The following is a 24,679-nucleotide window of genomic DNA, read 5'->3' as shown; positions in this document are numbered from 1 at the left end:
TCATTGACGCGGAAACTTCAAGCGAACTCGCTGTTTTCTGCCTATGCTGTGGCTAATTGAACTAAGTATTGATGTCCCGCATGTGATGGCCTCTCCCCGTGGATGCTCAGGAAACTGTGCTATTGATATATGTCGTGATCTTGGAATTTGTCTGAGCGTGCATGCAATTCAGATCTTGGAGTCGATGAGGCTTGGAACAACAGTTGTTCCCCTCTATGCGTACTTCACTTACATTATGTCTGAGAATTCAAGGTCCCCGTCGGGTATATGTCGAAGATTGTGCAGGACATCGAAAACAGTGGCACGTACTGTGTTATCTGATGTGAATTGTTTGCGCAGGAATGCTCCTTGCTGCATTGTGCGCTGCATGCTCGACTGCGTCGACCTCCGCGTCGATCTTGAGATCTGGTCGGACATTAGATCAACATGCTCTGAAGTAGTAGTACCACATGTAAGCGATCCGTGCGCACGTACGTTGACCAATTTCGGTCGTCTTATCGTTAGCAATCCACACTCCTGGAACTAAACTTAATCATCCTGAGTCCCTTCTGCACGTAAACTCCTAGGAAAGTGATAGCAGTAACTTACTAGCTGATCTTTTCCTCCCTCTGAGGTGGAAGGAATGATTTTTGCACGAGAACGTTTCGCTCGGTGTTTCTTCCGCAGTTTTCGGAGAAAGAAAGTGTCCACAAACAATTCTACTAGTAGACCGAGGATGTGAGACGATGCAACATGTCGTAGTTCCAATGTCCATCGCAGCGTCAGTCACGACTGACTTTCCTTCAACTTGTAGCCAGCGAGACGCATATATAAGTGTCAGAATTTGGCGGAACTCACGGAAATAGCCCGAACACGTGCGATCGTCGCGTCCGCGACGCGTCGCAGTCGCGCCTGTGGCGTTGAACGCGTTGACCGGCGCTTATTCGCGGTTTCAGTGGCTCGTCCTGCCTCGTTGCTCCTAGGAAGACTCCGTCGCTGTAGGCTCAGATTACTCGAAGTATGATGAACACGCTTGCGAGAAAGAGGCAACAGGCGAAGGCTGCTGCTGGCTCTGGCAGCGACGGGTACGCAATTCTTCTATCATGCCTTGCGATGCTCCAATTGAGCGCGTGGGCAGATATGAAAGCCCTGTCGAGGTCGATCAACCTGATATTGATCAAGCTGAACAATTTGAGACAGTAGACATGCAGCCTGAGCCCGAGGAAGACCCAATCAAGCTCGCGGAGAAGGTCAAGGAAATGGGCAATGCCGCTTTCAGAGCGCAGCGATATATGGATGCCGTCGAATCGTATTCTTGGGCTATTGGTGAATAGATAAACCTGCATCTTCTATGGCTCTTCTTCATGCGCTGTCATCAGAATTAAACCCAGCAGAGCCGACGTATCTCACAAATCGAGCCGCCGCCTACATGGCTCTGAAGAAGTTCAAATTTGCGCTCGCAGACTGCCAACAAGCGGCTGACCTTCAATCAGAATCTCCGTCATCGAAAACACTGATCCGTTTAGCTCGTTGTCAGCTATTTACTGGGTCGACAGCGCCGGCTCTATCCACCCTTCGCGCTGTGCTTGATCTCGAGCCATACAATGGACCGGCTCTACAACTGCAGAAGAAGGTGCTCGAGCTGGAGGCGCATCTGCAGAACTTTCAGGACGCAAAGAGAAGGCAGGACTGGGTGACGGCGCGGCTTGCACTGGACAAGTGCGTGCAGGCAATCGAAGCGAAAGGAGGAGATATACCAGTGCAGTGGAAATTGGGACGGATTGAGTTTGAATTGGCACAGAAAAACTGGGATGCGGCTGGTATTGCATCCAGGTAAGTTGTGTGACGCCCCTGCGTACACTTTCGCCCTCATCGATGGCGTCATGCTCTCCAGTGAGGCACTGCATCTGGAGCCCAACTCACCAGATGTACTGGCCCTCCGAGGGTTGGTCCTCTTCCTGACTGCGAAGATCGAAGAGGCACTGCAGCATGTGCAGTCTGCTCTGCGTCTGGACCCCGGACACGAAGTTGCTCAACGGTTACGGAAGCGGATCAAGGACGTAGAACGATTGAAGGAGGAGGGTAACGTTGCCTTCAAGGCTGGCCGCTTGCAAGAAGCCACCGAGAGGTATGGCGAGGCACTTGGTGTGAGGGTGGTTTGCTTTAGGCTAGTCCGCGATCATTGACGTCATTGCTCAGCGCATTGGTGAGGAGGACAACGAAGGGAATGGTGGACAGATCCGCGCGATCTTCCTGTCGCATCGCGCCACGACATTAATGAAGGTCCGTAGTGTACGAGGAACCCTAGCATCCCTTGAAGCTTAATTTCGTATTCTCGGTGGCCATAGCTCGAGCAATACGAAGATGCCCTTCAAGATACGGAAGAATTTCTTCGCTTATACCCTGCATCGTTCAAGGGGCTCCGCACGCGCGCCCACATCTATTTGCATCTTGAGAAATACGACAACGCGATAGCCGACTTCAAGTCGGCCATTGAGCAGGCCGAGTTCGAAGGCAGCGATGCGGACGTGAAGGCATTGCGATCTGAGCTCAAGAAGGCCGAGCTGGCGCTCAAACGGAGCAAATCGAAGGACTACTCCAAAATCCTCGGTACGTGCGCTACAAGACCTAGCCTTCACTCAGTACTCAGGATAGTTACAGGTGTGTCGAAGGAAGCGACGGACTCTTCACAGCGGGCAAACATTGGACCAACGAGAAGCACTTCTGGAAAGGTGTGTGCTGTCTGTTATACAAGCTCCAGTCAAGCAAATGGCGAATTGTCTGCGTAGACGCGACGTCGTCAAGCATATAAGGCCGGTCCTGCTCAGCAAGAGCGACCGATAGTGCACCCTATGCCGCCCTCCGAGTTTTTAGAACTCGCTTCAGGAACAAACCGTTCAAACGCTGTGGCGATAGTGCGTGTCCGCCATCCTGAACTCGACCACACCAAAATGGACGACACCGAGCTGCTGTACTGGGGCCGTTATCACATCGCCTTCAACGGCACCTTTCACGATTGGCTCGCAATGATGAAGAGCAAGTTCAAGTACGGTGATAGCATCACAGATAGCGAAGCTATGGAGGAGGTCCGGCAGCATGCGAAGGCGGTCCTCGACCAGTCGATACCCATCATTGGAGTAAGCGCCTTGTGTCTCGCATCATTCATCCCACTGATACTCGAACAATCAGCGCCTACCCGTGCCCGGAGAGCGCGACGTCCATTATCTCTCAGTGCCGAATGTGAACTTCGCCGTCCGTATCTGGGGCAAAGGCATGGAAGCCTGTCATACGTACTGCCTCGATTTCGTCGACAGACGTACGTTGCAGCACATCCGAACTCCCCCGTCATGCCACCTCTACAGAGTTCAAACACCCGATCGATATTGGTTGCCACATTTTCTCCGTGGGAGGGTTGAGAGGGAGGATGGGAGAGACATACATGAGGTGTATGAAGGGGAATCCTTCATGTTGACTGTGGGTGCAGATACCAGGGCAGTATTCACTGTCCCGATACGACCTATAGTGGTGAAGCCGGATTGGCTTTGGGGCACCCCCATCCTCACTTTTGGACCCTCTGTGTGATAGGTGCCATTCCTTCCATAGTCGATTGAACATTTTCGCGCGTCGGTGTCACACGACATTGAATTGAAGTTATGAGAAAATATTACAGATGCCATCCATTCTAGCATAGACTTCGACAGATCCTCAGTTACCTAGGCAGTCGCCGATAGCCCAGCCGCCTTCCTGCCTCGTTGCATCAGCAACGGCGCGCGCTCGCCAACGGGCGTGGGTTCGCGGGTCGGTCCCTCAACGTCCACGTTCGAGGGTGAGTGCACACGGGTGGGAACTAGCATTATGAAGGACACCGCCAACACAGCGACCGTTACCACAAATATCGCCTGCGGAAACGTCGCTACCGTCTTCATATACGTTACCCCGAAGACGAACGGGCCCATAACCTGCGAGCTGAGACAGGTTCATTAACAGGCATCAGTGCATGGAGAGAAAAACCACACGCACCAAATCGTCTGCACAACTCCCAGAGCGCCAAACAGCTTCCCAAGCTCGCGCCCACCCTGCTGCATATATAGCGCCGATGCAACGCTATTCACTGCGGGTGTGAATCCGGCCCCGAGTGCGCTGACGATAGCGTATGCGGTGAATAGGTGACCATTCGGCGCAAGCGCCATCAACGTATATGCAACGAGCTCGATAAGGATGGACAGCCTCGCGAGGGCGAGGTCAAGGGCAGGTGAGGCATGGTGGGATGGGGATCCTGGCGGCGGCGACTGAGATTTGGTAGAAGGGGATGTTGGTCGGGAGATACTTCTGTAATCCAAGGGCTTGTGCTGTTCTGTTGATATCTGAATGGCAGGCTTAGGCTGGAGGGTTTTCATGATCACTATGCATGCCAAGTGGTCAGCACATGAGTTGACACATTTATGAATGGCACGCACGAGGCAACAGGATTGTCAAATAGACGGTGCGAGTAGTACCGAGCGCACTCGTATAGTATCCGAGCTGGTCATAGTAATGCATTGGTTAACATGCACGTAGAAATTCAGAATTGACGCAGACGCACCTCTTCGGATGTCCATCCGTACATCAGGGACATGTACTGATACTCATATGTGATATCCCCCTAGATATTGTTAGTCTTCCATTTCTCGACGAGTATACGGTATTGCCCACCTTGAGAGCAATCGTACACCCGTACCCTGCCGCGAGCAACAACAAGCTCCAGTCCCTCTTTCTCCTTTGCTTTCCATCTTCCATCTCCACTTTGCCAGGCAGCAACAAGGCCAGTGGTCTTATAAACCCGCCCACCGTCCTCGCCAGCCATATCCTCACCCCACCTTTTGTCCTTTGTGCTTCTTCCTCCGCAGCCCGCCCGCGCGCTTCCGCCATGTGCGCAGTACTCAGGGACTCAGGGATGATGCAGCCCGTGAGGAACGCGTACGCGACGTGTAGCGTCGCGGCGACGGCGAAAACAGAGAGTGTATTCCGTGTGTAGCTTATGAGCACGCTGCCGAACGTGGGCCCGATGCTGTAGCCTAGAAAGAGGAGGCCGAGGCTGAGAGAGAAGAAGCGGGATCTGTATGCAGGGAAATTCAGCATGAGCACAGATGGAGACATATTGAGACGCACCTCGACGTCACATCTGTGCAGTCAGCTATGTAGGCATTCATGTTGGCGCCAGCCGTCCCCAATCCTGCGCTCCTCGTCAACGTTTAGGACGACATGTGATCCGACACTGACTATATGCACACCTCCCATTAGTCCCGCAATCACAGGCGCAACCGTCAAGGCCCAATAACCTCCTGGCAGTAGTTTGGAGAAATTGCATACTATCAGGAAGCCCAGGTCCTCCAACAAAAGCCCGATGATCGCGACAGTCATCACTCTCGTACGACCATACCGATCAGAAAGCTAAGAGCCTCATTAACGATGGCCGCCAGTAGGAATCTGGACATTACGTACCGAGCCCCACCAACCTGTGGTAAGGCATCCCAGAACACCCATAGATGTCGTCATCGCCATCGCCAGCTTCGCCACAGCGGCTTGCACGACCGGATCGGACGAGCAGAGCTCCCATCTATCTGAAGGCATATGCGACATTCAGTTCCGTCCCCAGCTTTCTCGGGAATATAATGACCGACCTCCATCTTTCGCAGCTAATGAGAACATTTGACCGACGGTTGTGTCCGGCCTGTACGCATCGCATACTAGTTGGATATATATCTCTACTCGAGGTGCCATTGTGGCAGCTCTCGCAAGAGCCACGACCGGAGTGATGGTAAGGAACCTGCAAATACAAATGAGTGTCTTTGAATCTGAACGAACACCGCTCGACTACACGCACCACCATGGAGAGGGCCGCTTCCACCACGGCTTAAAATCCTGTCCGTTCGATGAAACTCCGTGGACAGGAGTTTCCAAACTGTCCGTCGCCTCCTCGATCTCAGTCTCGGAAGGACGGAGAATCTCCGTAGCGACAGCACCATCGGGGTGAATGAGGAGATCTGCTTCGACATCGAGCTCTAGAGGGAATGTACGCGATGCGGAGACGCTACGCGTTCCGCGCGAAGTCGACGCGAGGTGCCGTTCACGAGACGCATCGCGGTGATACCTCGAGGACTCCCTCGAACTCGACATGGCTATGAGAATGAAACGTCGGCGACACGGACGTCAGCTGAAATGGATATGAATACGGTGAGCACTGCGTTATCGTCCAGCTGATAGGCACGATAGGCTTGGAGCGGCACACGACCCAAGACCACCTTCACAAAGCACCGAACTATCTCTTTCCGGCGACGACGTGAATAGCGATAGCATTGCCATTGAAAAATGAGCGCAACCTATTCTGCGTGTGAGGCAAGCTTGCAGACCAAAGAGAAGACTGCCGTGTATGGCAAAAGAGATCCCGTTAACGATCCGGAACTTTATCTTATCTTTATTTACAGCGGCGCCAGTGACGCCGGTCATCTCTTCTCCAGCCAGCGCGATACCTGGTCAGCAAACGCGGTTCCAATGGTTTGTTCTTGTGCTTCATGCTGCCATTCTGCATGCAATCTTGAGCGTTGCCACCCTGCATATAGTCTCATACCGTCGATATCCCCCAAGAGCTCAAGACCTCACTCCGCAAGTTCAGATTCGCCCGGCGCGATGCAGGGAGCGCCGCGCTCGTCGTTAAAATCAACAAGCAGAAACTGATCATGGAGGAGGTTGAGCAATTCGACAGTATCAGTATTGATGACCTGGCGGAAGGTGTGCTCTGTGCTGAATCCAGTCCAGCTGCACATCACATCGTTCCCTTAATCAGCATTACCGGAGAACGCACCACGCTATGTGGTCCTATCACATGAATTGAACCATTCTGACGGACGCAAGTCATTCCCTTTGGTCCTTGTCAATTGGGCTCCGCGATCGAGCGAGATGAGCCTCCTCACATTGCACGCCAGTGCATTCATCGACTTCCAGAATACAGTGAGTGCCTTACGATCTGATGGATCAGTGACCGCGTGTGAACTGCCCTGTGCTCCAGGCGGATATCAGCAAGGTGATAGAGGTTCGCGACGGAGCAGAGGGGCTTACACAGGAAATTATCGACTCGAAACTGCTTCATGGATGACCAATACTCAATGTGGATGGTCTGGCTTCGATGTCTTTATTTCCGATTTATGTACGATACTAGTTGTTCTGATAAATGCAGGAATAGAAAGATTCGCTAGTCTGCCACACGAGAGAGCTCAATTTCTAAGCGCATGCGACCTCCCCCAGTCTGCCACTATCCCGTGAGTGGAAAACTAGAGCTCGTTCCCAGCATTGCCCAACCATGAAGCTGCTAATGCTATACTTGTCCCGGCCGGAGATTCACCTCAGTGCCATTGTATCATTCCCTGACCAATGGCATGCGTCGGTTCTGTCAACTGACACCGAACTGCTAATCATGCTTCAACAGCCTGATACGCATTGTGCTGCACGAAATCGACGCATTGTGAAAACGCGACCAATTGCGATCCAAGGATGACATCTTCAAAGTTGGTACATAAGAGCCTCGCGAGCCTCACTTCCCTCCAGTCCCTGACTACCACATCCACAAGTATCAAACATGTCTGTGAGTACTCTCTTCTCCATTCCCGATTGTCGAGCAAGGCGGCTGGTTACTCATTTTTGTCGGTGAATAGGACAAAGCTACTTGCGCTAACGTCCAGGCCAACGGCGGCACCTGCACCTACCCAGCGTGTGGCTGCTCTGAGCCACCCAAGCAGAAGTGAAGCCGTCCGCGTGCTTGGTCCTTCGTCTTCACAGGCAAGCCTCCATCATTAGCTTCGTGAAAGCGCAAAACTCACCATCGCTATGTATTATGCCTCTAGTTAGGTGCACACTCTGCTTCGTTGCCTGAACCGTCTCTTGGGATCCGTGGGGGTGATGTCAGCTAGTCAGGCGGATTGTAGACGAGAAGGATGTGTATTGCGACTTAGTATCTTGCATCGATGGCTTGCAATGGAGATTGAATGAACGCCGCGCTTGAAGCAGACCGATAATCATGCGTGAGGACCTCTTGCTCTTAATATAACTCTTCGTCCGACATGCACGTTCCCAAACCCGTTGCATTCAGTCCACTGCCGCCCAGCGACGCGATTTCGGTGATTTAAGTATTAGTCTTCACATAAATCAGTCGGATACAGGACATAACGAGCCTCACAAAGCACGCGAACGTATCCGTGGAATCTTGGCTGCAATGCATGTGTTAACTCGGAGTTTGAGTTAAAACTAGGTGCTTCAGGCGAGTGATGATACATTCCAGGTAGACGTCAGCAAGACGTTAGATGTTTGCAATAGAGTGGGATAGCCTACCTCTTCACATTGATGATGACACATCATGCATCATGCATCAACTCTAAGGCTCAAATGATGAGTGTCCAGTGATTACTGTTTCTAAGAATGTTCGCGATCTGACTTACACGTTTGAGTTTCGTCAAGTTCCTGATTATATTGGAGTTGCGTCGCTTGAAAGGCCCACCTCGTGTGATGTGCACGAGACTGGGTCTTCACATAGGTCCGTGTGCGACATGCTGAAGAGACTGCGGCTTCCACGAGCTCAGCCTTGCCGCATAGAATGATGACTTGGACCAATGGAAAGTGTCTCTTCTGTCAAACTGGCATCAGCTTGATCCATGCACGTCGGCTGCGCTGCTTACCACCAATAGCTTGTTCCGCATTGTTCATACCAATCGCGCAAAGTGCATTACGCACCCAATCGCGGGTCAGGGCTGACTCCTGTTGTTAATATATAAGGCCCTACCGACCCTCCATGTCCTCCCCAGTCCTCGACTACCATCACAACCATGTCTGTGAGTAGTCATTCACTCTCTATACCGTTTGATGCGGTCTAGAGCACAGATTTGACACTGACTCGCTCTGTCGGTGTGTAGGACAAAGCAACTTGCGCTAATGTTCAAGCCAACGGCGGCAGCTGCACTTATCCCGCATGCGGCTGTGCGGAGCCACCAAAGCAGAAGTAGAAGCGGTCCGATGCTTTCTCCCGGTCGTCATATGTAAGTTCCCGACGTCCTGTATTCTGCTGAGGCTTGTAGGCTAATTGTTCGTGAAATGTATTAGCCAAGTGCGCATGCTAGGTTATAGCGATACCATCTCTCGGAGCTTGATGAGACGGGTTGCGCAGGAGTGTTGACGATATGGGCTTTTGTATTGAGACATATTGACGTGTCGGTGAATTGCATTGGAGGTGTTGATGTTACGCGATAGCATTTCATATTTGAGGGCCTCGAGTGCCGATTCGGATCATCAAAGCGCACAGAGATTAGCGATATAGATCCAATTCCTTGAGGCATCGCGGAGATCAACCATGTCACAGCTTCAGGAATCGTCGTTGCTCAGATGCGATGAGGAGCTATCACCTTATGTAATATTTCATCAGCTCTGTCAGGACCCAACAATGGCCTACGACGTATATCAAACTCCTCGTCCACAGCCCACGGAACACGTCCTCGCCCAGGAACTCCAATCTGTAAGCCTCGCTAAGCCATAATGCTTGCGTCCCTGCCCATACCGCTAGAAGGAGCACAGCCTGTCTCAGAGACATGCGCACGCGGGGAACGACCAGCGGCAAAAAGAGAATGTACCACAAAAAGTACTGAACAGCGAGTCAGACAACGGTCGTGCATGCTTAGCAAAGTAGCCACTCACTTGCGACGTGCAAACTTTGTTAAACACGACAAACATCACAGTCTGCAAAAACCACGCGAACGCAAGGTCATCTTTACGACGCCCGAACAACAGCCCGGTTCCTAACGAGAGGATCATTTGCGGTACGAAGCTCGTAAGGGGAGATCTCAAAAGCTTCCTCCAGAGCGTCATGTCAGCGATACCAGCAGATGAGGAGGGTGATGGATAGGTGAGGTAGATCAGGTAGAAATAAGGCGAGAAGTTGTGCCGATGATCTAGTCGGTGCAGATGATATAGATAGGATTCGTATAAGAAAGGGTATCCCCATCTGCATGACTTTGATAAGCCAAAATCGCAGCAAGAAGTCGTTGTACCTTACATTGCATACACGGCCGCGCCCAAAGTAAGGAACGTCGTCAGACTCAGAACGCAAAACTTCATTGTCTTCAAATTGATAATGCTCCTCCAATATGCATTCCAGCCCTTCCCTGTCCCAGCTTCGCTGCCGATGACGTAAAGACACGCAACGCCATAGATGAACGGATAGATCTTCCAATGCGTGCTTAAGCCTAGCAGGATAGCGCATGTGTTCCATCTTCCTCTTAATGCGCAATAGAGTGTACTCAGGACGAAGAGCGACAGAACGGCCTCGGAGGAGCCCCGTGTGGAGATGGTGAAGACAAGCGGGTTGAGCAAATGGATGGAGACCAGTAAAGTCGCATATCGTTCCAGAGACAGTTTGTCTTCTTTTATTACACCATTCCTCTCCGTGAGGCCTCCGTCCGTCAGTGATATACCTTGATCGGGCTTGGGAGAGCATTGCTTCATTTGTCGTGGCACGAGAATGACGGACGTCAGGAGTCTGTGCAGTAGCAGGCCCGCTAAGATGTCGCATGCCGCAAACAAGCACTTTCCAAAGGACGGATGGAGTAGCTCGTTGGGTATCAGCAGAAGGGCAAGCAATGGCGTATAACGATATGTCGCCCTCGTATATGGACTGTACGCGGCATACTTATAAGCTACGAGAGTAATGGGAGGCTGTTAAAAGACGCACTCTCCGATGTCCAACAACCTCCCCAATGGTCCTTGAGCACGATTACCGGTTGATGGATGCAAGACAAAGTGAGCCGCATCGCTAAAGACGCGATAATCGACGTCGGTGTATTTGACTACGGAACGTGCGTCGTGCCATTCGCTGTACAGAATGAGAACAATCCGTAGTAGGATTGCAACGAGCACAACATTCGTGAAGGAAGGGATGAGCCGTGTCAGACGAGGTGAATCGGAAACGAACGCCATCGCGTTGTGGTTTGCCAAACGAAGCGCGTTGACGCTCGACGCGATGCATGGGCGCTTGAAAAGGTAATGGCATGACATCGCTGCTCTAGTGTTCACTATTTCGCAACGATCTTCCCGAGTGCTGTCCATCGCGCAGTCGAATGATGGGGCGGAATGGTAGCCACGGACCGATAAATGGTGTGCACCATACCAGCTCCTAGAACAATATGGTACGCATCTATCAACAGGACCCATGTCCGTCGCTGGGTCACTTCTTGAGATGAAGAGCAAAAAAAATGTTCCACAACATAGAGGAGAGTAGCTACTAACAATAGGAAAAGCAGTAAGACGACAGTAATTCCCACATGACTGACGGTCACCGGACGGTTACATATCAACACATCTACCAAAGTCTCAGATTTACCGAGAGACTGTCAGCAGTCAGGGCAGGGCAGCGACGAGTGATCATACATATTGTGAGAGCCAGCGAAAACCCTCTCCATAGCCCTGTCTCTGAACAACGGAGCACATGAAAATCTCGATGGGGCGAATGTCGTTGAGAGGCACCTTGCCCTGTGAATAGCGAATATGAGAGGACCATCGCATCCGACCCATGGGGGATTCATACCTTTCCAGTGGTCTGGTACAGGCCCAGGTGATGCCTGAGTTCCTCCTCGCTCACCGCACCTGCGGCATCGATTTTGTTGCCAAGGATCAGGAAGGGTACCTTCGATAGCTCTTCAATAGAGAGCAAAGCATCCAGCTCGGCCTTGGACTCTGCGAAGCGTTCGAAGTCGGCGCTGTCGACGAGGAAGACAATGCCGTCAACCTCGGGGAAGTAATCACGCCAGAGCCTACGAGCTGATTTATGGCACTTCAGTGGGGTTCTAAACGGAGCTAAGGGCGTTACATACCTTGCTGATGTCCACCCAGATCATAGGTCGTGAATTTCACGTTGCCAATTGCGAGCTCCTCAGATGCTACGTGATCGTCAGGACACGCGTCTGTAACGTCAATCCATGTCCGTGCTCACTGGGGTGGAGTGTGGGCTGCAGTGTTGCTAGCCGGTCGTTCTTGAGCATGTGCAGTAGAGTCTGCCCAATGGTTCAGAAATTGTCACTGTTCCCATAGACTACTGGTTATTACCGTCTTCCCCGCATTATCAAGACCAAGGAAGAGGATTTTGGCGTTCTTGTGCAACAGACCTGTATGACCGTCATAAGAGTGCTCGGTCCCGTAGCAGTGCGGAGCGTTACATACCGAGCTGTGCAAGAACATCCCAGAACCAGTTGATAATGAACATGGCGTCGCTAGCAAATGGTCGTCGACGAACGAGAGAACGTACGTCAAGTTAAGCTCGTGTACGGCCCGCCCGTGGAGTGACCGTGACAACAAGTCAAGTCTCAGTGACGTCACATTCCTTACCTTGGCGACGTCACGGTGGCCTTGCTTTTGAAAATACGATAGATACCAGGACAACATTTAAGCATATAGAGGCCTTACTGAGTTGTGGATATTCAATGGAATCGATGATGAAACTGCACTTTAGTTCTTGTAGTTACATTCAACAGAATCCATTCAATCGGACCCGGACAAGTAAATTCCTCTGCCGCAGGTCGAGCAGACACAGTGATGCCAAAGTACTACCGTAGCTGATATCTTCAGTGTTACTATTATTGGACGTCTATGCAAGCGAATAACGGTCTTAGAGAGGGGGACTCAGATCATTCTTGAATGTTGCAAACGTTGTGGCAGCGGTTTTAGTCGAGGATGCGCAAGGTATATGAACGGTAGAAAATCATCAATTGTTAGCGTTGCTACACACGGCTATCACTACATCACTACATGCCCGTAGATAGCTATAAATAATGATTTGCAGTGCAATGCAAACACAACACAACGTACATGGTACGTGCGCTACAGAGAAGGAATGTAGGGAAGTTCTGACACTCACGACACCATGGCCCTCCAAGGGGGAGATGCTAGAGCTCTTTTGCCACCCACAGTATCACTCTCTGCAATGCCGAATCGCCATGTTCCCCGTGGAGTATTGAACGAAGAACAGGCACTGTCTTTGAGGCTGCATGAGAGGAGCAACTTCACCGTCGGGAAAACTTTATATTGTCCGGGTTGTTTGTCATTGTTTGCAAAGCGATTGCGCACAGGCGATCGATCTGCCCATCAACAGGGCTATAGTTGCTCTTCTATCCACCGGCGTAGAGGCTGCAGTCCGTCGACGTCGACCGAGTTCTCGTCTAACCCAGCTTCTTTGCTGATATCCACGGAGGTGCCGACGAAATCGACCTGCCCTCCTTCCCAACTGGCAAACCTGAACTCGCCCGTGCCGCTGCACTCCAAGCCGCCCAACTCGGACTCGGTACCCTCCACTCCGAGGCCTTCGACACCGACTCCGCCAGCTTGAGATGCTCGCCGCTTCTCGAGTTCGCGCTCGAGGATGGTCCGCACGCGATTGATGGCGAGCTGGTCCGGCGTTGCTTGAGCTGTTGACTTGAGAAGGTCACGCTTGTGTGCAACGATAAGCAGTGCAGGGGTAGGTCTCGAGGGTGGGAGGGAAGTAATCGCATGCAGTACTTGGTGAAGGTGTCTATGATACGGCGAATAGACTTCAGTAACAATTAAGACGCATCGAGACATTCTACTAACTCTGCAACGGCTGCCCCGTTCCGGGAAATCGTGCTCGAGTCGACGACGAAGGCAATTGCTCTCGCGTCAGGTAGGTATTCACGGAATTGGTCGCGGATTCGAGGATGTCCCGGCACATCGATCACTCGGAGTGTTCTCTCTCCTAGTGGCACTATAGATGTGTTTACTTGCATTGATGTATGCGTCGGTAAAGTCTTCTTGTAGACGAGCTATGGAAGGGCATGAGAAGAGGGTGGTACGCGTGTGACTGATCTTACGTTAGACAGAATGGCAGTCTTGCCTGCATCAGAATAGCCAACAAGGAGAAGGGCATCTCCCTTCGAGAGTGACCTTCTACGCGATAGAATAATAATAACTGCCCAGGCATGAGAGTCGAGACTGCAGGCAGAACGGAAGTACTAACTAGCGAGGAGCGCGACCACCAGCGACAGTGATGCAATCAAGAGCGTCTGCGGCGTGAACACGGACGCGGGCGACAGCACTTCCGACTCAACGTGCAAAGACTCCTCGGTGTTGTAAGTGTCCATTGCGAAAACTCTTGTCGGCGTCGATGCTGGCGGGATACGCGGTATTTCCGCGCCACCCCAATGGGAGGCTGTTTGTCGCTGTTAAGAACGGAAGGCTTTGGACAACACACCGCAACAACCGCTGTCTTGCTCACGTGCCCGATCGCCCTGAAATTCTCTGCTTTACATTTAGTGGCCCTACCGCTCGCCCCCTCCAGACTGAGAGCCGACACCATCTGCGCGACCAGTGACGAATACCATATCTCTGCGCCAATATGGTCACTACCATGAGTACAAACTCGGAAATGGAACATAGCCATCCTCCACCTCGCAAACGTCCCCGCGTCGGGCAAACGGATTCGAAGAAAACCTCGACGGAACCGCGTCTTTTCGCTCCCTTCCGCGCTCTTGGTCTCATCACCAATCATCTACCATTTGTCCTACAGACCCGTTCCTACAAGGGTTCCACGGAAGGCCCGCGGTTACACCTTGTGACATGCTTAGGCAAGGCGTGGGCGATGTGGGAAGGAGGAAAGATGGGTCTTCTATTTGTGGGTAAGTAAGTGAGTCCCTCTGTATGTTTCTGATACGGACGCGTGACCAGAAAACCATTATCATTCATGCTAGGTCCCGACGCACCAGAGCCAATTACCTACATGGCTATGGAGGGAAACTCTGTCTGGACGGCCAGCGGTCCTAATGTAATCAGGTACATCAGAGGGAAGGAGGTAAGCATTTGCAATTAGAGAAGCTGTCTCTAGCTTGACTGTCATAATAGACTGGGAGGCTGGTTAACCCATTAGGAACAACGATCTCTTTCATCCTAGTCTTCGGCTCACAGCTGCTCGCACTCACCGATGACGGATCAAGGATGTTGGCATGGGATGTTGAGAGCGAAGGTGCGGAGTTATCTCTTGCTCCTACAACGTTCTACTCATGCCATGGACGACTGTAGAACTGCAGGCTACCATACAATTTGATACGAACTTTATTGCGACATCTATCCTGCATCCCGCGACGTATCTCAACAAAGTTCTCGTATCTAGTAGTCAAGGCGATATACAGCTTTGGAATATCCGCACACAGTAAGAGTGCTTTCAGACATGAGCGACGTGTGGGGCTCATGAAATATTGTCCAGGACGCGGATACATACGTTCCCAGTTGCCTCCCTCTTAACATTACCAACAAACTCGCAGAGTTCCTTGACAAATCCAATCTCTGCACTTGTACAGTCCCCTGCCATCGATGTGGTCGGAATCGGGTTTGCTTCCGGAGAGATATCGGTTTATGATGTGAGGACAGACGAGCGGCTGATGAGGATGAAAATGCAAGATGGTGCTGTGCGCGCACTGTCTTTTCGGTCAGGTATGCCTACTTCTATTGCTGTTGCGGATACGCTTGGCTGAGTCACGATACTCCAGACGGACAGGCTATCCTTGCCTCCGCCTCCTCTATAGGCCACATTGCATTGTGGGATCTGAACGCTGGTGGGCGGCTACTTCACTTAATGCGCGGTGCACATGACGGAGCGGTTACCTCCGTGGAGTGGGTCCCCGGCCAACCTCTCCTGATCAGCTCTGGTGAAGACAACAGCGTGAAAGTACGTCTGTGATTAGCATTGTTGAAGCTTATGATTGAGGGTTCATCGCAATACAGCAATGGGTCTTCGACTCTCCTACTTCCCCGCCCCGTCTTCTCAAATTCCGATCGGGCCACCATGCCCCGCCGCATCTCATCAGGTATTACGGCGAAGACGGGAAGCAAATCCTGACGGCGTCAAGGGATCGTAGTCTGCGGTGCACGAGTGTGGTCAGAGATTCCCGAAGCTTTGAATTCAGCCAAGGTAGGAATGCATGTCCACGTCGTGCTTCTTCTCCTGACTGTGTTCCTCGAACATAGGTTCCCTATCCAAAAAGGCCACAAGCCAATCTATACCTGTTGCATCCCTCAAGCTTCCTCCCATCAATGCAGTATCCTACTCAGCTGCTCGTGCGAGAGACTGGGATGATATTCTTACCGCGCACGCAGATGAAACCTTCGCACGTACCTGGAGTATGAAGGAAAAAAAGATTGGCAAATATGCATTTGGATTCGGCAATGGCGGCAAGAAAGGGGCACCAGTCGGCTCAGTGAAGGTGGATAACTTCCATCTGTTAACGACATGATGACTGACTTTTTTCTTACCACCCTAGGCTGTTTGCGTCTCGGCGTGTGGTAACTTTGGTCTAGCGTCGTCCTCTACTGGCGCCATCCACATGTACAATATGCAGTCGGGTATCCTACGCAAGACGTATAGTGTTGGACCATGCCCTCCGGAGGTCACGAGCAAATTTCGCCCTACCGGCTCGACCAAGAAGAAATTGGAGGAACGATGCATTACAGGGCTGGCAACCGACGCACTTAACGGCTCGGTGGTTGCTAGTACTCTGGACGGGACCGTCAATGTTGGTTTTGTCTCATTGGAGCTGTGATCGACGCTGACACTTCAACAGTTCTTTGATTTCCATACCGCGAAGCTGGAGCATACACTCGTTCTCCCTTCTTCCGCTGTCTCCATCACTTTGCATCGAGATAGTGGACTTCTCGCAGTGATCTGTGACGACCTATTAGTCCGCATCGTAGACATTGAAACGCGCCGAGTTGTGCGAGAGTTGGGTGGTTTCCGCGGTCGAGTGCTGGACGTAGTGAGTACCAAGCCTATGGCTGCCCGTGCTTGCAATCCTGATTTCGACTAGACGTTCTCTCCTGACTCGCGATGGCTTGTAACGACTTCATTAGATTCAATCATTCGGACATTCGATATCCCAACTGGGCGTCTCATCGATGCTTTTCGGACAGCGAGTGTGGCAACAAGCGTGACGTTCTCCCCTACAAACGACTTCCTCGCTACCGCTCATGTGGATAGTGTTGGAGTGTATCTATGGTAAATCCGTGCATATACCATCGTCCCTCATATTCTAACATGTATATTTAGGGCAAATCGGGCGCAATATTCCGAGGTGTCCTTCCAGAGTGTCTCGGATGAAGATGTGCAAGATGTCTCTCTACCTTCCATGCAAGGGGAGGCAGAGGAAGAAGGTGATAGCTCCGGCTTATCTGCGGAAATATATGCTGATCATTCTTTTGCAGCGCTTGATGCCCTATCGTCGCTCACTCTCAATGGTCAGGAAACTCTGCCTGATGTGTTCCTCACACAATCGAACCTCGATGGCGATTTGGTCACCTTCTCGCTGCTCCCGCGTTCGAAATGGCAAACACTGCTGAATTTCGAGGTGATCCAGGTATGTCATGATTTGTTTTCTGTTAAGAATGTGCATCTCACATAGTCCCCTGCGTAGCAACGCAACAAGCCGAAGGAGCCACCGAAGGAGCCCGAGAGGGCGCCATTCTTCCTGCCCACTCTTCCCGGCTTGGAACCTCGATTTGCCATCGAAGAGAAGGAATCGGACGCAAATGCCCCGAAGTCAACAAAACGGCTACAGAAAGCCGCTGCTTCCAGCACGAGCGTTTTCTACAAAAAGCTAGCTGCGGAGAAACCCGAGGGTGACTGTAAGCGGGACTGCCCTATCCTGTCCGGTGATCCGCCTCTGACTGACTCATGTTGCTCAGACGAGGAGTTTTTCGCATATGCGAAGACATTGTCACCGGCCGCCCTCGATCTTGAGTTACACGAGCTAGTCACGTTGGACGCACTCCGATTGTTCCTAAAGGCATTGCATGATCGGCTGTGCTCACACCGCGACTTTGAGGCTGTACAAACGTTCTTGAATGTCTTCCTTCGCATGCACGGGGACGTTCTGATGGAGAATGAAGAGCTGCACCAAGAACTCGAGGCGCTGCAGGAGGCACAGCGCAAGGAGAGCGAGAAGTTAGTGGAATTGCTTGCTTGGTCGTTGGGCACGTTGAGCTTTGTCAGGGACACACTATGATTGTACATCGAAATTCTTGGAATTCCACATTCGGATCGTCCAGCACAAACTGCCGGAGATCTGTAGCGCACCGTTGCTGAAATTTGTGTGTCAATAGTTTAGCCCAGCACACGATGATCGCAACCGACCCGCAGGGGCGTGCTGTCCACGCTGTTCTCAACAGGCGACCCTATTCTCGCGGACCGGCAATCCACCACATGGCACGGGGCCACGCAAATAAATATGCACGGGCTGGCGAGCTTGCACAGTCACTCTGCTCCTCACCGCCTCTCGCGCGCACTGCCACTCCTGTCAGACGCTGTCGGCAATTTGACGCCATGCGATGCTTAGCCGAGAAGATTCCCAACGAGTTATGGCTTGGCATATTCGCGGACGCGACCTACATCCCGGAGGCTATGACGTGCAATGACGGAGAGAGCATAGAGCGCATCGCAGACGACCAAAATGCAATTCATTTGCATCGGTGGCACCGAGAAGCTATGGACACCAACTTGGCCATCGCCCTCGTTTCAAGGAGATGGAATGCGTTGGTCGCCGAGTTCCTCTTCAGATACATCTTGCTGAAGGATGGAGACCATGCAATCCACGTGGCGGCTGCCTTAGCGTCAAGACACCAACGTTCGCGCACGCCCGTCGCGGGACCAGGGCGGTGGACAATCCGCCTCGAACTCGCCTTGGAGGGCGTGCACATATGGAAGAAAGAGCATTTGAGAGCCCTCGGCCGGATCTTCAAGAGCTGTCCCAACCTGCGCGTTTTCTCCACCATCGCCTGCACATCCGACCCACACCTCTGGGAGTGGTGTGCGCTCACGCGTACCATCTCGAAGGGCCTGAAGCAGGTGCATATACGCAGGCTCGAGTGTAGAGGCGAGCACGAGAGCCTTCTGCAGGTGCTCGTCCCGCACCTCGCGCCATCCCTGGAGATGCTCTGGGTGTCTCCTCCTTCCTCCACATCACGACAAATCGTATATTCATTCACCCATCTCGACTTCCCGCAATTGCGCAGCCTCATCATCTCGGACAATACGCGGACATACAAGAATTCCCTCCTCACCTGTAATACTCCGGCTTTGACTCATCTGGTCGTCACGGGGAGCCCGTCATCCACCTCGTCTCCACATGACGTTGGCGAATTCGTTCAGCGCAGCGGCCAGAGGCTCCGTCGTCTGAATGCCCTTCATCACGGGCAGCTAGGATTGCTGGAAATGTGTCCGAACCTGAGTCACTGGGTGCTAGCATCCAGTCCCTCAGTGTCGCCGCTCCTGTGGGCCATGCGGTCACACCGTTGCATCTGCTGCGTCACTCTTGTGGCCGACTCCACAAGCAAGATGGTCATGTTGCCCCTAGCCTTCTCCATGTTGCACCGAATCCTCGAAAATGATGGCTCATATGTTTCTTTGAAGTCCGTGCGGCTGCAACTGCCGCTGTCCTGCACAGGCAATCCCTTCATCTCAGCGGGCTGGGACAAAGTGTGTGATGCATTTCTGCGGACGTGCGAACGCCGCAGAGTGGGTGTGGAAGTCTCCGCCGGAGCGGCCGGTGTGTGGCGACCCCTCTGAGACCGAGGTAAGAGCACCCTTGATATCTGATCCAGAATTGCAACGCTCATTTGTCCTCATCTCCCCATAGGATAGGCTTGCGCAGCAGGAAATTATACCCGGTTAAGTTATCACGAATAAGGAATATCACGGTTTGCGAGGTATTTGCAGCGCATCACCTTCGCTTACCTAGAGATGTACAAACGACTCGCGTAGCGTCAGTCAAAGAAGTTGTATCATAATGCATAATTACGTGGAAGAACTCACTCGTGAAGAGTGTTTATTTGCCTTCCTCATGATCGAGTCCAGACCTCGACTCCGACGAAGACGGTTCGATTCTGCTTGAAGTGTTTGAGGACGGAACAACACGAGCCAGAAGACTGCGAAGTTCCAGTGATTGCTCCGGGAAGGACGGTGCCCAACATGCTTTTTCTTTACCGGCTGTCCGCAGCTGTCCTTTAGTAAAGCATCACGATCGTCGTTGAATGGAACGGGGAATAGTCTCAGGCTCGGGAAACATGAGTCATGGAACGGATCGTTCCAGTCATAGTTTTTTCAGCTTCGAGAAGGGACGAGCGCGAATCCCATCAGAGAGGAAATATGGACACGCATAAAGCATTGTTTTTTTTTTTACACGGCGGTGAGCACGAGATGTTGAAGTTACGAGATGGATGAGGAAGAGATGCAGTGAACGATCGACGCTCACTTGATCAGGAACGACAACAAACGCAGGCCTCACCGCCGCCACCACCACCACCACCACCACGCGTTGCAGGCCCGGCTCTCGACATGGACCCGTCGACACCATTCACAGTCGGAAAATACACGCTCATAACATGCGAGTCCGTCTTCCATGCGACTGCTTGCACCGCACAACCACTGACACGCGCCCGCGCGAGCAGCCGCGACAACAGGAGTTGGCGCAGGCATCTACGCCCTCATCAAAAGCCACCAAAGCATCGGGCCATTCGTCACTGCTGGAGTGATCAATGGCGGGATCGTAGGCGCGACATTCTTCAGTGCGTGTCACCTCCTTATCGCAGGCGAGCACGCGGCACTGACGGGCACACCGCAGGCTGCCGTGAATACCTCGTCAGCCCGTTCCTCTTGTCCGCACTGGCAGACACCTCCTATTCGCGGCGGATACGAGAGATCCAAGAGCAACGTGCATCGGGCGTCCGCACTGGAGAGAAGCTGGGCTGGTGGGACATGCGGATGTACAGGGTGCCAGATACCGCGCTTAGCGGCGCATTCACTGGCGCCGTGCTGAACGCATGGCGACGTATGTTCTCTTTCTTTCATACACGTTGTCTAATGAGCCAACTTGTCGCTGGTATAGGCGGGCGCACGGGGATCGTGCCCGGCATCACAACGGGAGGCATCGTCTGCGCGATCATCCAGTTCGCGTTCAACGAGGTCGGCGTCGCACGGGTCAAGTACATCTCAAAGAAGCTGAGAGCACAGCAAGAACCCACGCGAGCACCCATCGCATCTTCCTCGTCGCCGTCAGGATCCGTCGATGCATCCCCATGGACAGCGCGCCTGGATCGTCTCCTGACTTTGTTCGGGTTCACCAGGATGTCTGATGAGGAGTACGTGACGAAGCTGAAGGCAAAGAGGGCTTCGTACCTTGAGCAGATTGCCGATCTCGAGAAGCAGGTTGAGGAGGAGAACAAATCGAAGAAATCTGGGTCTCATACGGGTAGCTAGAATGGTACGCGTATTTGTCGCTAGGAAGGTGGAAAAATACCATTGCACTTCTGTCGGAGAAGACGTTGCCTCATGCGTGCCGATGGGTAATCTCACCAACATTCCATACCTCCACAACACCCTTCCCGGCCTTCTCCACTCCTCCTATACAAACCCACCCCTCATCAACAGCCATCGCGTTGACCTTCTCAATATGTTTGACTTTATCAGACCATATCGCTGTGCTCTGCAACTTTCCCGATGCATCGCGAGTGATCGTGTGCCCAGTGATGTTGCCGAGTAACGTAGCTGCCATGAGTTCGTTTCTTCCAGGCATGAACGCCCTTCACATCGTCATCAGCACTACTCCTGAATATGAGATATTTTGAGACGTACAATGCGACGACGGGCCCGTCAGCCACTTGCACCCACAAGCCCTCCTCGTCCCGCAGGCCCTCCCACTTTCTACTCCGCTTCTTCGCTCCCGACTGACGCTTCTCGCCTCCTCCGCCCAGCCACACTCGCCCGTCCGCTGTGCTCGCCGCGAACAAACCGTTTGGTGCTATCGCGGTGGAGAGAATGAAAGGAGGGGAGAGGGAGACACCCGATGACGGAGGGGGAGCAGCTAGGGCATATATATGAGATGCGATGCACACGGAGAGATGCGACAGACACACTGATATCGAATCGCGAGAGGACGGTGTTCTGTATGAAGTCGTAGTGCAGCAGCGCCGAATCGTACCCTCCGCTGACGAGCTCGCTGGAACGACCAGGGATGAACTTGACTGTTCCGCAGACCTGGAGCGAACGGTTAGATCACGCAGCACTGCTCGCAGTAGTGGACCTCACGCTGGTGTGGCGTGCCTTCATCCTGGTGACGGCCTTGCTAGACAGCTCGACGACGCCGACGGTCCCACTATCGGTGCTGAACGCGAGGTGCTTCCCACTGTCGCTCACACTAAGCTGGCTGAGCCGCAGCTGTCAGTCATGCAGCATATTGGGAAGACCGTCGGGCGCACCTCATTCAGCACATCATCCTCGTCCTCTCCGAGCTCCAGTACACATGTTGCGTCTCCCTCCGTCATGATCATCTTGTCGCGCCGCACAGGGAACGCGACCACCTACGATGGGCAATCGCCCCGATCAGAGCACGCCGTCGTCCACCTCTAGGCACGAAACTCACCCGACGACCGCTCGCAGCCCACACCTCAATGGGCGCTCCGTCCCTCGTCTTCTTGCATGCGACACACGACACCTCCGAACCCAGCGCCCTGACAGCCCTGACGACCTTTTCTCCGGGCAGCTCATAAAAGCGTAGCGTGCCGTCATCTGTGCACACGTGGGCTCACGGTCAGCAAACACGCGACAAGAGTCACACGGACGACTTGCCTGAACCGACGCAGAGAGAACCATGGTTGCTAAAAGCGAGAGCGGACGCTGCAGACGGGACCCGGATGGCCAGCGAGGATAACATAGGCGCAAGACTATAGTAATTAGCCAGCGCTAATTCGTGGCATGTGTAGAGTATAAATAAAATTCAAATGGGCCAGATTTCGAGGGTTAGCTTACGGTTAAAAGAAATCGGGAGATGTGGGGATCAAGAACTATTCAGATCCTATCAAACTTACCCGCAAGTAGGCCCAAGGCTCCGTAGAGAGATGTTACGAGTGAACCTCGAGTAGCGGGACTCCGCCGAGTGTAAGTCATAAATCACGGTCGATCTCTGCGCCTTTGGCCTTGCAACCGCGTAAATTAACCGTAAATACAGTCCATAAAGCATTTAAGCAGATCATGACAACGGATAAGTTGCAAAGTGCAGAACAAGCGGAGGCTGCTGTGAGGAGACATTCCTGTTTTGGAAAGTCCACACGATCGGCGGACCCTTGCTATGTCTGAGCCTCCCAGCGCAAAGATGGAACAATTGGTAACCAGGGCCCGAAGTTTCTCGTCTTATTCTCGTTCATGCAGCGCTGACAGCACATCAGCTCCGGGCGCACGCCAGTTGCGTGCTAACCGCTTTTGACCAACTGAATCAGAGCGTCCGCTTCGATGTGTGGAATGTCGGAGCCACCCGTGTATGTGCATGTTTCGCCGGCTCTCCGACGCGCAGCAGCTGATTATCAAGCCCCGAGGAGGGGAGTTGACATCATTCATTGCATTGGCTCTAGCATAATGTGGATCAAACTGAATCGTTTTGTGGCCATGAGCTTATTCGCTAGTTTCCAATGAGCCCCTAACTCACAAAGCTCGGAGAAAGGTCGTAGTAACATTTATGATGACCATTCAGCCGTTCAGCGCACTCAATGCTAAGCCAATTTTAGCTCACACAAGGAGGGAGGGGCTTCAACCCGAATCGGCGACGGAACGGCACCGACGGGACGCACGTGAGACGCTGGTGCGACGCTAACAGAATCATCGTAAGCATGCGGAGATTAGGATTAGACAAGTGCGGCATATCCATTACCTTGAACATCTCAGTTGAGGCCCGTTGAGGTGTAATGCGCCTGTCTGATTGCGGAGCACCGAATAGAAGGAAGATCGACAGGCGGGCGCTGGCAGCATCCTTGGCGAGCATGGCGAAATCAGACCCCACACAACAGCAATACATTTGCCTCGCTCGCTGTTAGTCGGTAGAGGCAAGGCAGTGAAACCCGAGAGCCGTAGAGCGTCGAACGAGTCCAATCGAGATAAGGCTGCACTTGGCCAGGCCTGTGAGAAGCATCAAATCCAGAGACTTCATCTCCGGGTCCAGTTTCGAGCACCCAGCATCGCACAATACGATTTCGGCTTGGTCACGATACGGCTGATTGGTAGTTCCGATCCGTGGTGTTGAAGTGGGAACGTTGAGGTACGCTTGGCTCCCATGATTGGAACGGAGATGGGCAGGTGAGCGGTCGCTAAGCGCCCGGCGATAAAGCCTGGTTGATATGAGGAGCTAGAGGAGGCTATCAATGTGGTGAAACGTGCCTTGCTGCACGCGGGGCTGGTTCCGCAGGCGAGAAGACCGGCAGATGATCGCAGATAGAACTTGAGAGAAAGCAACCGACTGGTGCGGAGATCAGCCTGCGACGCGTCTGTGGCTGGAGGTCGCATGAGCAGGAAGACACATGGCAATCTCGCCCGGTGCGAGCATGGTCGAGTGTATGACGTTGAGCGCATCAGGGTCCTTGGCAAGCCTAATTCTGTACTCGCTAGGCTCGGGTGCGCACTGTGGGGCAGTGGCCACCCGGCGAGGGCGTCCAACGTTAGCGGCGTTCCTGGCTTGCTGAATAAATCATGCACAGCGACACAGGCAGGGAAGAGTGGCGCCGGCGTGTAGACCCTGTGCGACTCACTGATGAAGCCATGAAGCTCAGTGTCCGAGCATATACCATCTCTAGCGATCGTCGGAATTGTAGACGT

General features: G+C 52.7%; 11 protein-coding genes across 11 annotated transcripts; 6 read left to right on the top strand and 5 right to left on the bottom strand.

The window, feature by feature from the left end:
* The first annotated feature begins 936 nt into the window (after positions 1-936).
* On the top strand, positions 937-2,834 carry LAESUDRAFT_515340 (protein prenylyltransferase). The gene is made up of 8 exons (XM_040902761.1): positions 937-1,064; positions 1,118-1,305; positions 1,359-1,812; positions 1,874-2,126; positions 2,179-2,262; positions 2,328-2,589; positions 2,652-2,711; positions 2,769-2,834. Exons 1-8 carry the CDS (start codon positions 1,000-1,002, stop codon positions 2,789-2,791), a joined length of 1,389 nt encoding a protein of 462 aa, XP_040767399.1. The 5' UTR covers positions 937-999; the 3' UTR covers positions 2,792-2,834.
* Positions 2,769-3,652, top strand: LAESUDRAFT_515360 (uncharacterized protein). The gene has a single exon (XM_040902762.1). The coding sequence runs from the start codon at positions 2,832-2,834 to the stop codon at positions 3,393-3,395; it is 564 nt and encodes a 187-aa protein (XP_040767398.1). The 5' UTR covers positions 2,769-2,831; the 3' UTR covers positions 3,396-3,652.
* LAESUDRAFT_515337 (MFS general substrate transporter) lies at positions 3,544-6,364 on the bottom strand. The gene is made up of 12 exons (XM_040902760.1): positions 6,339-6,364; positions 6,192-6,283; positions 5,843-6,137; positions 5,640-5,785; positions 5,461-5,579; positions 5,250-5,409; positions 5,128-5,191; positions 4,672-5,074; positions 4,562-4,621; positions 4,437-4,500; positions 4,000-4,381; positions 3,544-3,945 (listed from the first exon to the last, which is right to left on the bottom strand). Exons 3-12 carry the CDS (start codon positions 6,133-6,135, stop codon positions 3,693-3,695), a joined length of 1,944 nt encoding a protein of 647 aa, XP_040767397.1. The 5' UTR covers positions 6,136-6,137; positions 6,192-6,283; positions 6,339-6,364; the 3' UTR covers positions 3,544-3,692.
* Positions 6,365-6,464: 100 nt separating this feature from the next.
* LAESUDRAFT_722628 (glia maturation factor beta) lies at positions 6,465-7,219 on the top strand. The gene is made up of 4 exons (XM_040908244.1): positions 6,465-6,513; positions 6,579-6,747; positions 6,803-6,966; positions 7,025-7,219. The coding sequence occupies exons 1-4, from the start codon at positions 6,511-6,513 to the stop codon at positions 7,109-7,111; spliced, it is 423 nt and encodes a 140-aa protein (XP_040767396.1). The 5' UTR covers positions 6,465-6,510; the 3' UTR covers positions 7,112-7,219.
* A 2,181-nt stretch (positions 7,220-9,400) lies between these two features.
* Positions 9,401-10,984, bottom strand: LAESUDRAFT_695375 (glycosyltransferase family 50 protein; the record flags this gene model as incomplete). Its single annotated transcript, XM_040906238.1, has 4 exons — positions 10,727-10,984; positions 10,052-10,669; positions 9,694-10,000; positions 9,401-9,640 (listed from the first exon to the last, which is right to left on the bottom strand). Exons 1-4 carry the CDS (start codon positions 10,969-10,971, stop codon positions 9,401-9,403), a joined length of 1,410 nt encoding a protein of 469 aa, XP_040767395.1. The 5' UTR covers positions 10,972-10,984.
* A 100-nt stretch (positions 10,985-11,084) lies between these two features.
* Positions 11,085-12,322, bottom strand: LAESUDRAFT_695373 (ARF/SAR superfamily). The gene is made up of 6 exons (XM_040906237.1): positions 12,211-12,322; positions 12,097-12,155; positions 11,984-12,044; positions 11,865-11,930; positions 11,579-11,811; positions 11,085-11,523 (listed from the first exon to the last, which is right to left on the bottom strand). Exons 1-6 carry the CDS (start codon positions 12,251-12,253, stop codon positions 11,416-11,418), a joined length of 570 nt encoding a protein of 189 aa, XP_040767394.1. The 5' UTR covers positions 12,254-12,322; the 3' UTR covers positions 11,085-11,415.
* A 413-nt stretch (positions 12,323-12,735) lies between these two features.
* LAESUDRAFT_674528 (P-loop containing nucleoside triphosphate hydrolase protein) lies at positions 12,736-14,214 on the bottom strand. The gene is made up of 4 exons (XM_040905558.1): positions 14,018-14,214; positions 13,872-13,969; positions 13,615-13,823; positions 12,736-13,555 (listed from the first exon to the last, which is right to left on the bottom strand). The coding sequence occupies exons 1-4, from the start codon at positions 14,139-14,141 to the stop codon at positions 13,141-13,143; spliced, it is 846 nt and encodes a 281-aa protein (XP_040767393.1). The 5' UTR covers positions 14,142-14,214; the 3' UTR covers positions 12,736-13,140.
* A 193-nt stretch (positions 14,215-14,407) lies between these two features.
* Positions 14,408-18,050, top strand: LAESUDRAFT_735308 (Utp21-domain-containing protein; the record flags this gene model as incomplete). Its single annotated transcript, XM_040910578.1, has 15 exons — positions 14,408-14,675; positions 14,748-14,848; positions 14,899-15,019; positions 15,076-15,205; positions 15,260-15,486; positions 15,543-15,721; positions 15,778-15,964; positions 16,021-16,256; positions 16,314-16,565; positions 16,614-16,805; positions 16,857-17,044; positions 17,096-17,199; positions 17,251-17,402; positions 17,460-17,670; positions 17,731-18,050. 15 exons carry the CDS (start codon positions 14,408-14,410, stop codon positions 18,048-18,050), a joined length of 2,868 nt encoding a protein of 955 aa, XP_040767392.1.
* Positions 18,051-18,385: 335 nt separating this feature from the next.
* LAESUDRAFT_618524 (uncharacterized protein) lies at positions 18,386-19,285 on the top strand (the record flags this gene model as incomplete). The annotated part of the gene is made up of 1 exon (XM_040903244.1): positions 18,386-19,285. A coding segment is annotated over one exon (900 nt), but the record flags the coding sequence as incomplete, so codon positions are not given.
* A 1,288-nt stretch (positions 19,286-20,573) lies between these two features.
* Positions 20,574-21,298, top strand: LAESUDRAFT_646500 (uncharacterized protein; the record flags this gene model as incomplete). Its single annotated transcript, XM_040903990.1, has 3 exons — positions 20,574-20,607; positions 20,664-20,870; positions 20,928-21,298. Coding segments are annotated over 3 exons (612 nt in total), but the record flags the coding sequence as incomplete, so codon positions are not given.
* Positions 21,299-21,368: 70 nt separating this feature from the next.
* Positions 21,369-22,751, bottom strand: LAESUDRAFT_735307 (WD40 repeat-like protein; the record flags this gene model as incomplete). Its single annotated transcript, XM_040910577.1, has 7 exons — positions 21,369-21,621; positions 21,674-21,902; positions 21,955-22,075; positions 22,127-22,240; positions 22,297-22,398; positions 22,461-22,606; positions 22,667-22,751. 7 exons carry the CDS (start codon positions 22,749-22,751, stop codon positions 21,369-21,371), a joined length of 1,050 nt encoding a protein of 349 aa, XP_040767389.1.
* Positions 22,752-24,679: the final 1,928 nt, after the last annotated feature.

This window comes from Laetiporus sulphureus, assembly GCF_001632365.1.
Source record: "Laetiporus sulphureus 93-53 unplaced genomic scaffold LAESUscaffold_7, whole genome shotgun sequence".
Lineage (NCBI taxonomy): Eukaryota > Fungi > Basidiomycota > Agaricomycetes > Polyporales > Laetiporaceae > Laetiporus > Laetiporus sulphureus.
The sequence above is the reverse complement of the archived record's forward strand: the minus strand, read 5'-3'. Positions and strand labels throughout refer to the sequence as shown.

Excerpts from the sequence above, each read along its gene's own strand:
- LAESUDRAFT_695373 (XM_040906237.1), bottom strand. The coding sequence starts at position 12,253 with ATGTTCATTATCAACTGGTTCTGGGATGTTCTTGCACAGCTCG. Across the intron at positions 12,045-12,096 it reads TTGATAATGCGGGGAAGACG|ACTCTACTGCACATGCTCAA; the intron begins GTAATAACCAGT and ends ACCATTGGGCAG. Across the intron at positions 11,931-11,983 it reads GCAGCCCACACTCCACCCCA|CATCTGAGGAGCTCGCAATT; the intron begins GTGAGCACGGAC and ends ACGATCACGTAG.
- LAESUDRAFT_515340 (XM_040902761.1), top strand. The coding sequence starts at position 1,000 with ATGATGAACACGCTTGCGAGAAAGAGGCAACAGGCGAAGGCTGCTGCT. Across the intron at positions 1,065-1,117 it reads GCTGGCTCTGGCAGCGACGG|ATATGAAAGCCCTGTCGAGG; the intron begins GTACGCAATTCT and ends GCGCGTGGGCAG. Across the intron at positions 1,813-1,873 it reads GCGGCTGGTATTGCATCCAG|TGAGGCACTGCATCTGGAGC; the intron begins GTAAGTTGTGTG and ends CATGCTCTCCAG.
- LAESUDRAFT_515337 (XM_040902760.1), bottom strand. The coding sequence starts at position 6,135 with ATGTCGAGTTCGAGGGAGTCCTCGAGGTATCACCGCGATGCGTCTCGT. Across the intron at positions 5,410-5,460 it reads CCACAGGTTGGTGGGGCTCG|CTTTCTGATCGGTATGGTCG; the intron begins GTACGTAATGTC and ends TGAGGCTCTTAG. Across the intron at positions 5,075-5,127 it reads TGCACAGATGTGACGTCGAG|ATCCCGCTTCTTCTCTCTCA; the intron begins GTGCGTCTCAAT and ends CCCTGCATACAG.
- LAESUDRAFT_515360 (XM_040902762.1), top strand. The coding sequence starts at position 2,832 with ATGCCGCCCTCCGAGTTTTTAGAACTCGCTTCAGGAACAAACCGTTCA.
- LAESUDRAFT_722628 (XM_040908244.1), top strand. Across the intron at positions 6,748-6,802 it reads TATTGATGACCTGGCGGAAG|CATTACCGGAGAACGCACCA; the intron begins GTGTGCTCTGTG and ends TCCCTTAATCAG. Across the intron at positions 6,967-7,024 it reads TCATCGACTTCCAGAATACA|GCGGATATCAGCAAGGTGAT; the intron begins GTGAGTGCCTTA and ends CCTGTGCTCCAG.
- LAESUDRAFT_674528 (XM_040905558.1), bottom strand. The coding sequence starts at position 14,141 with ATGGACACTTACAACACCGAGGAGTCTTTGCACGTTGAGTCGGAAGTG. Across the intron at positions 13,970-14,017 it reads GGTGGTCGCGCTCCTCGCTA|TTATTATTATTCTATCGCGT; the intron begins GTTAGTACTTCC and ends ATGCCTGGGCAG. Across the intron at positions 13,824-13,871 it reads AGACTGCCATTCTGTCTAAC|CTCGTCTACAAGAAGACTTT; the intron begins GTAAGATCAGTC and ends GCCCTTCCATAG.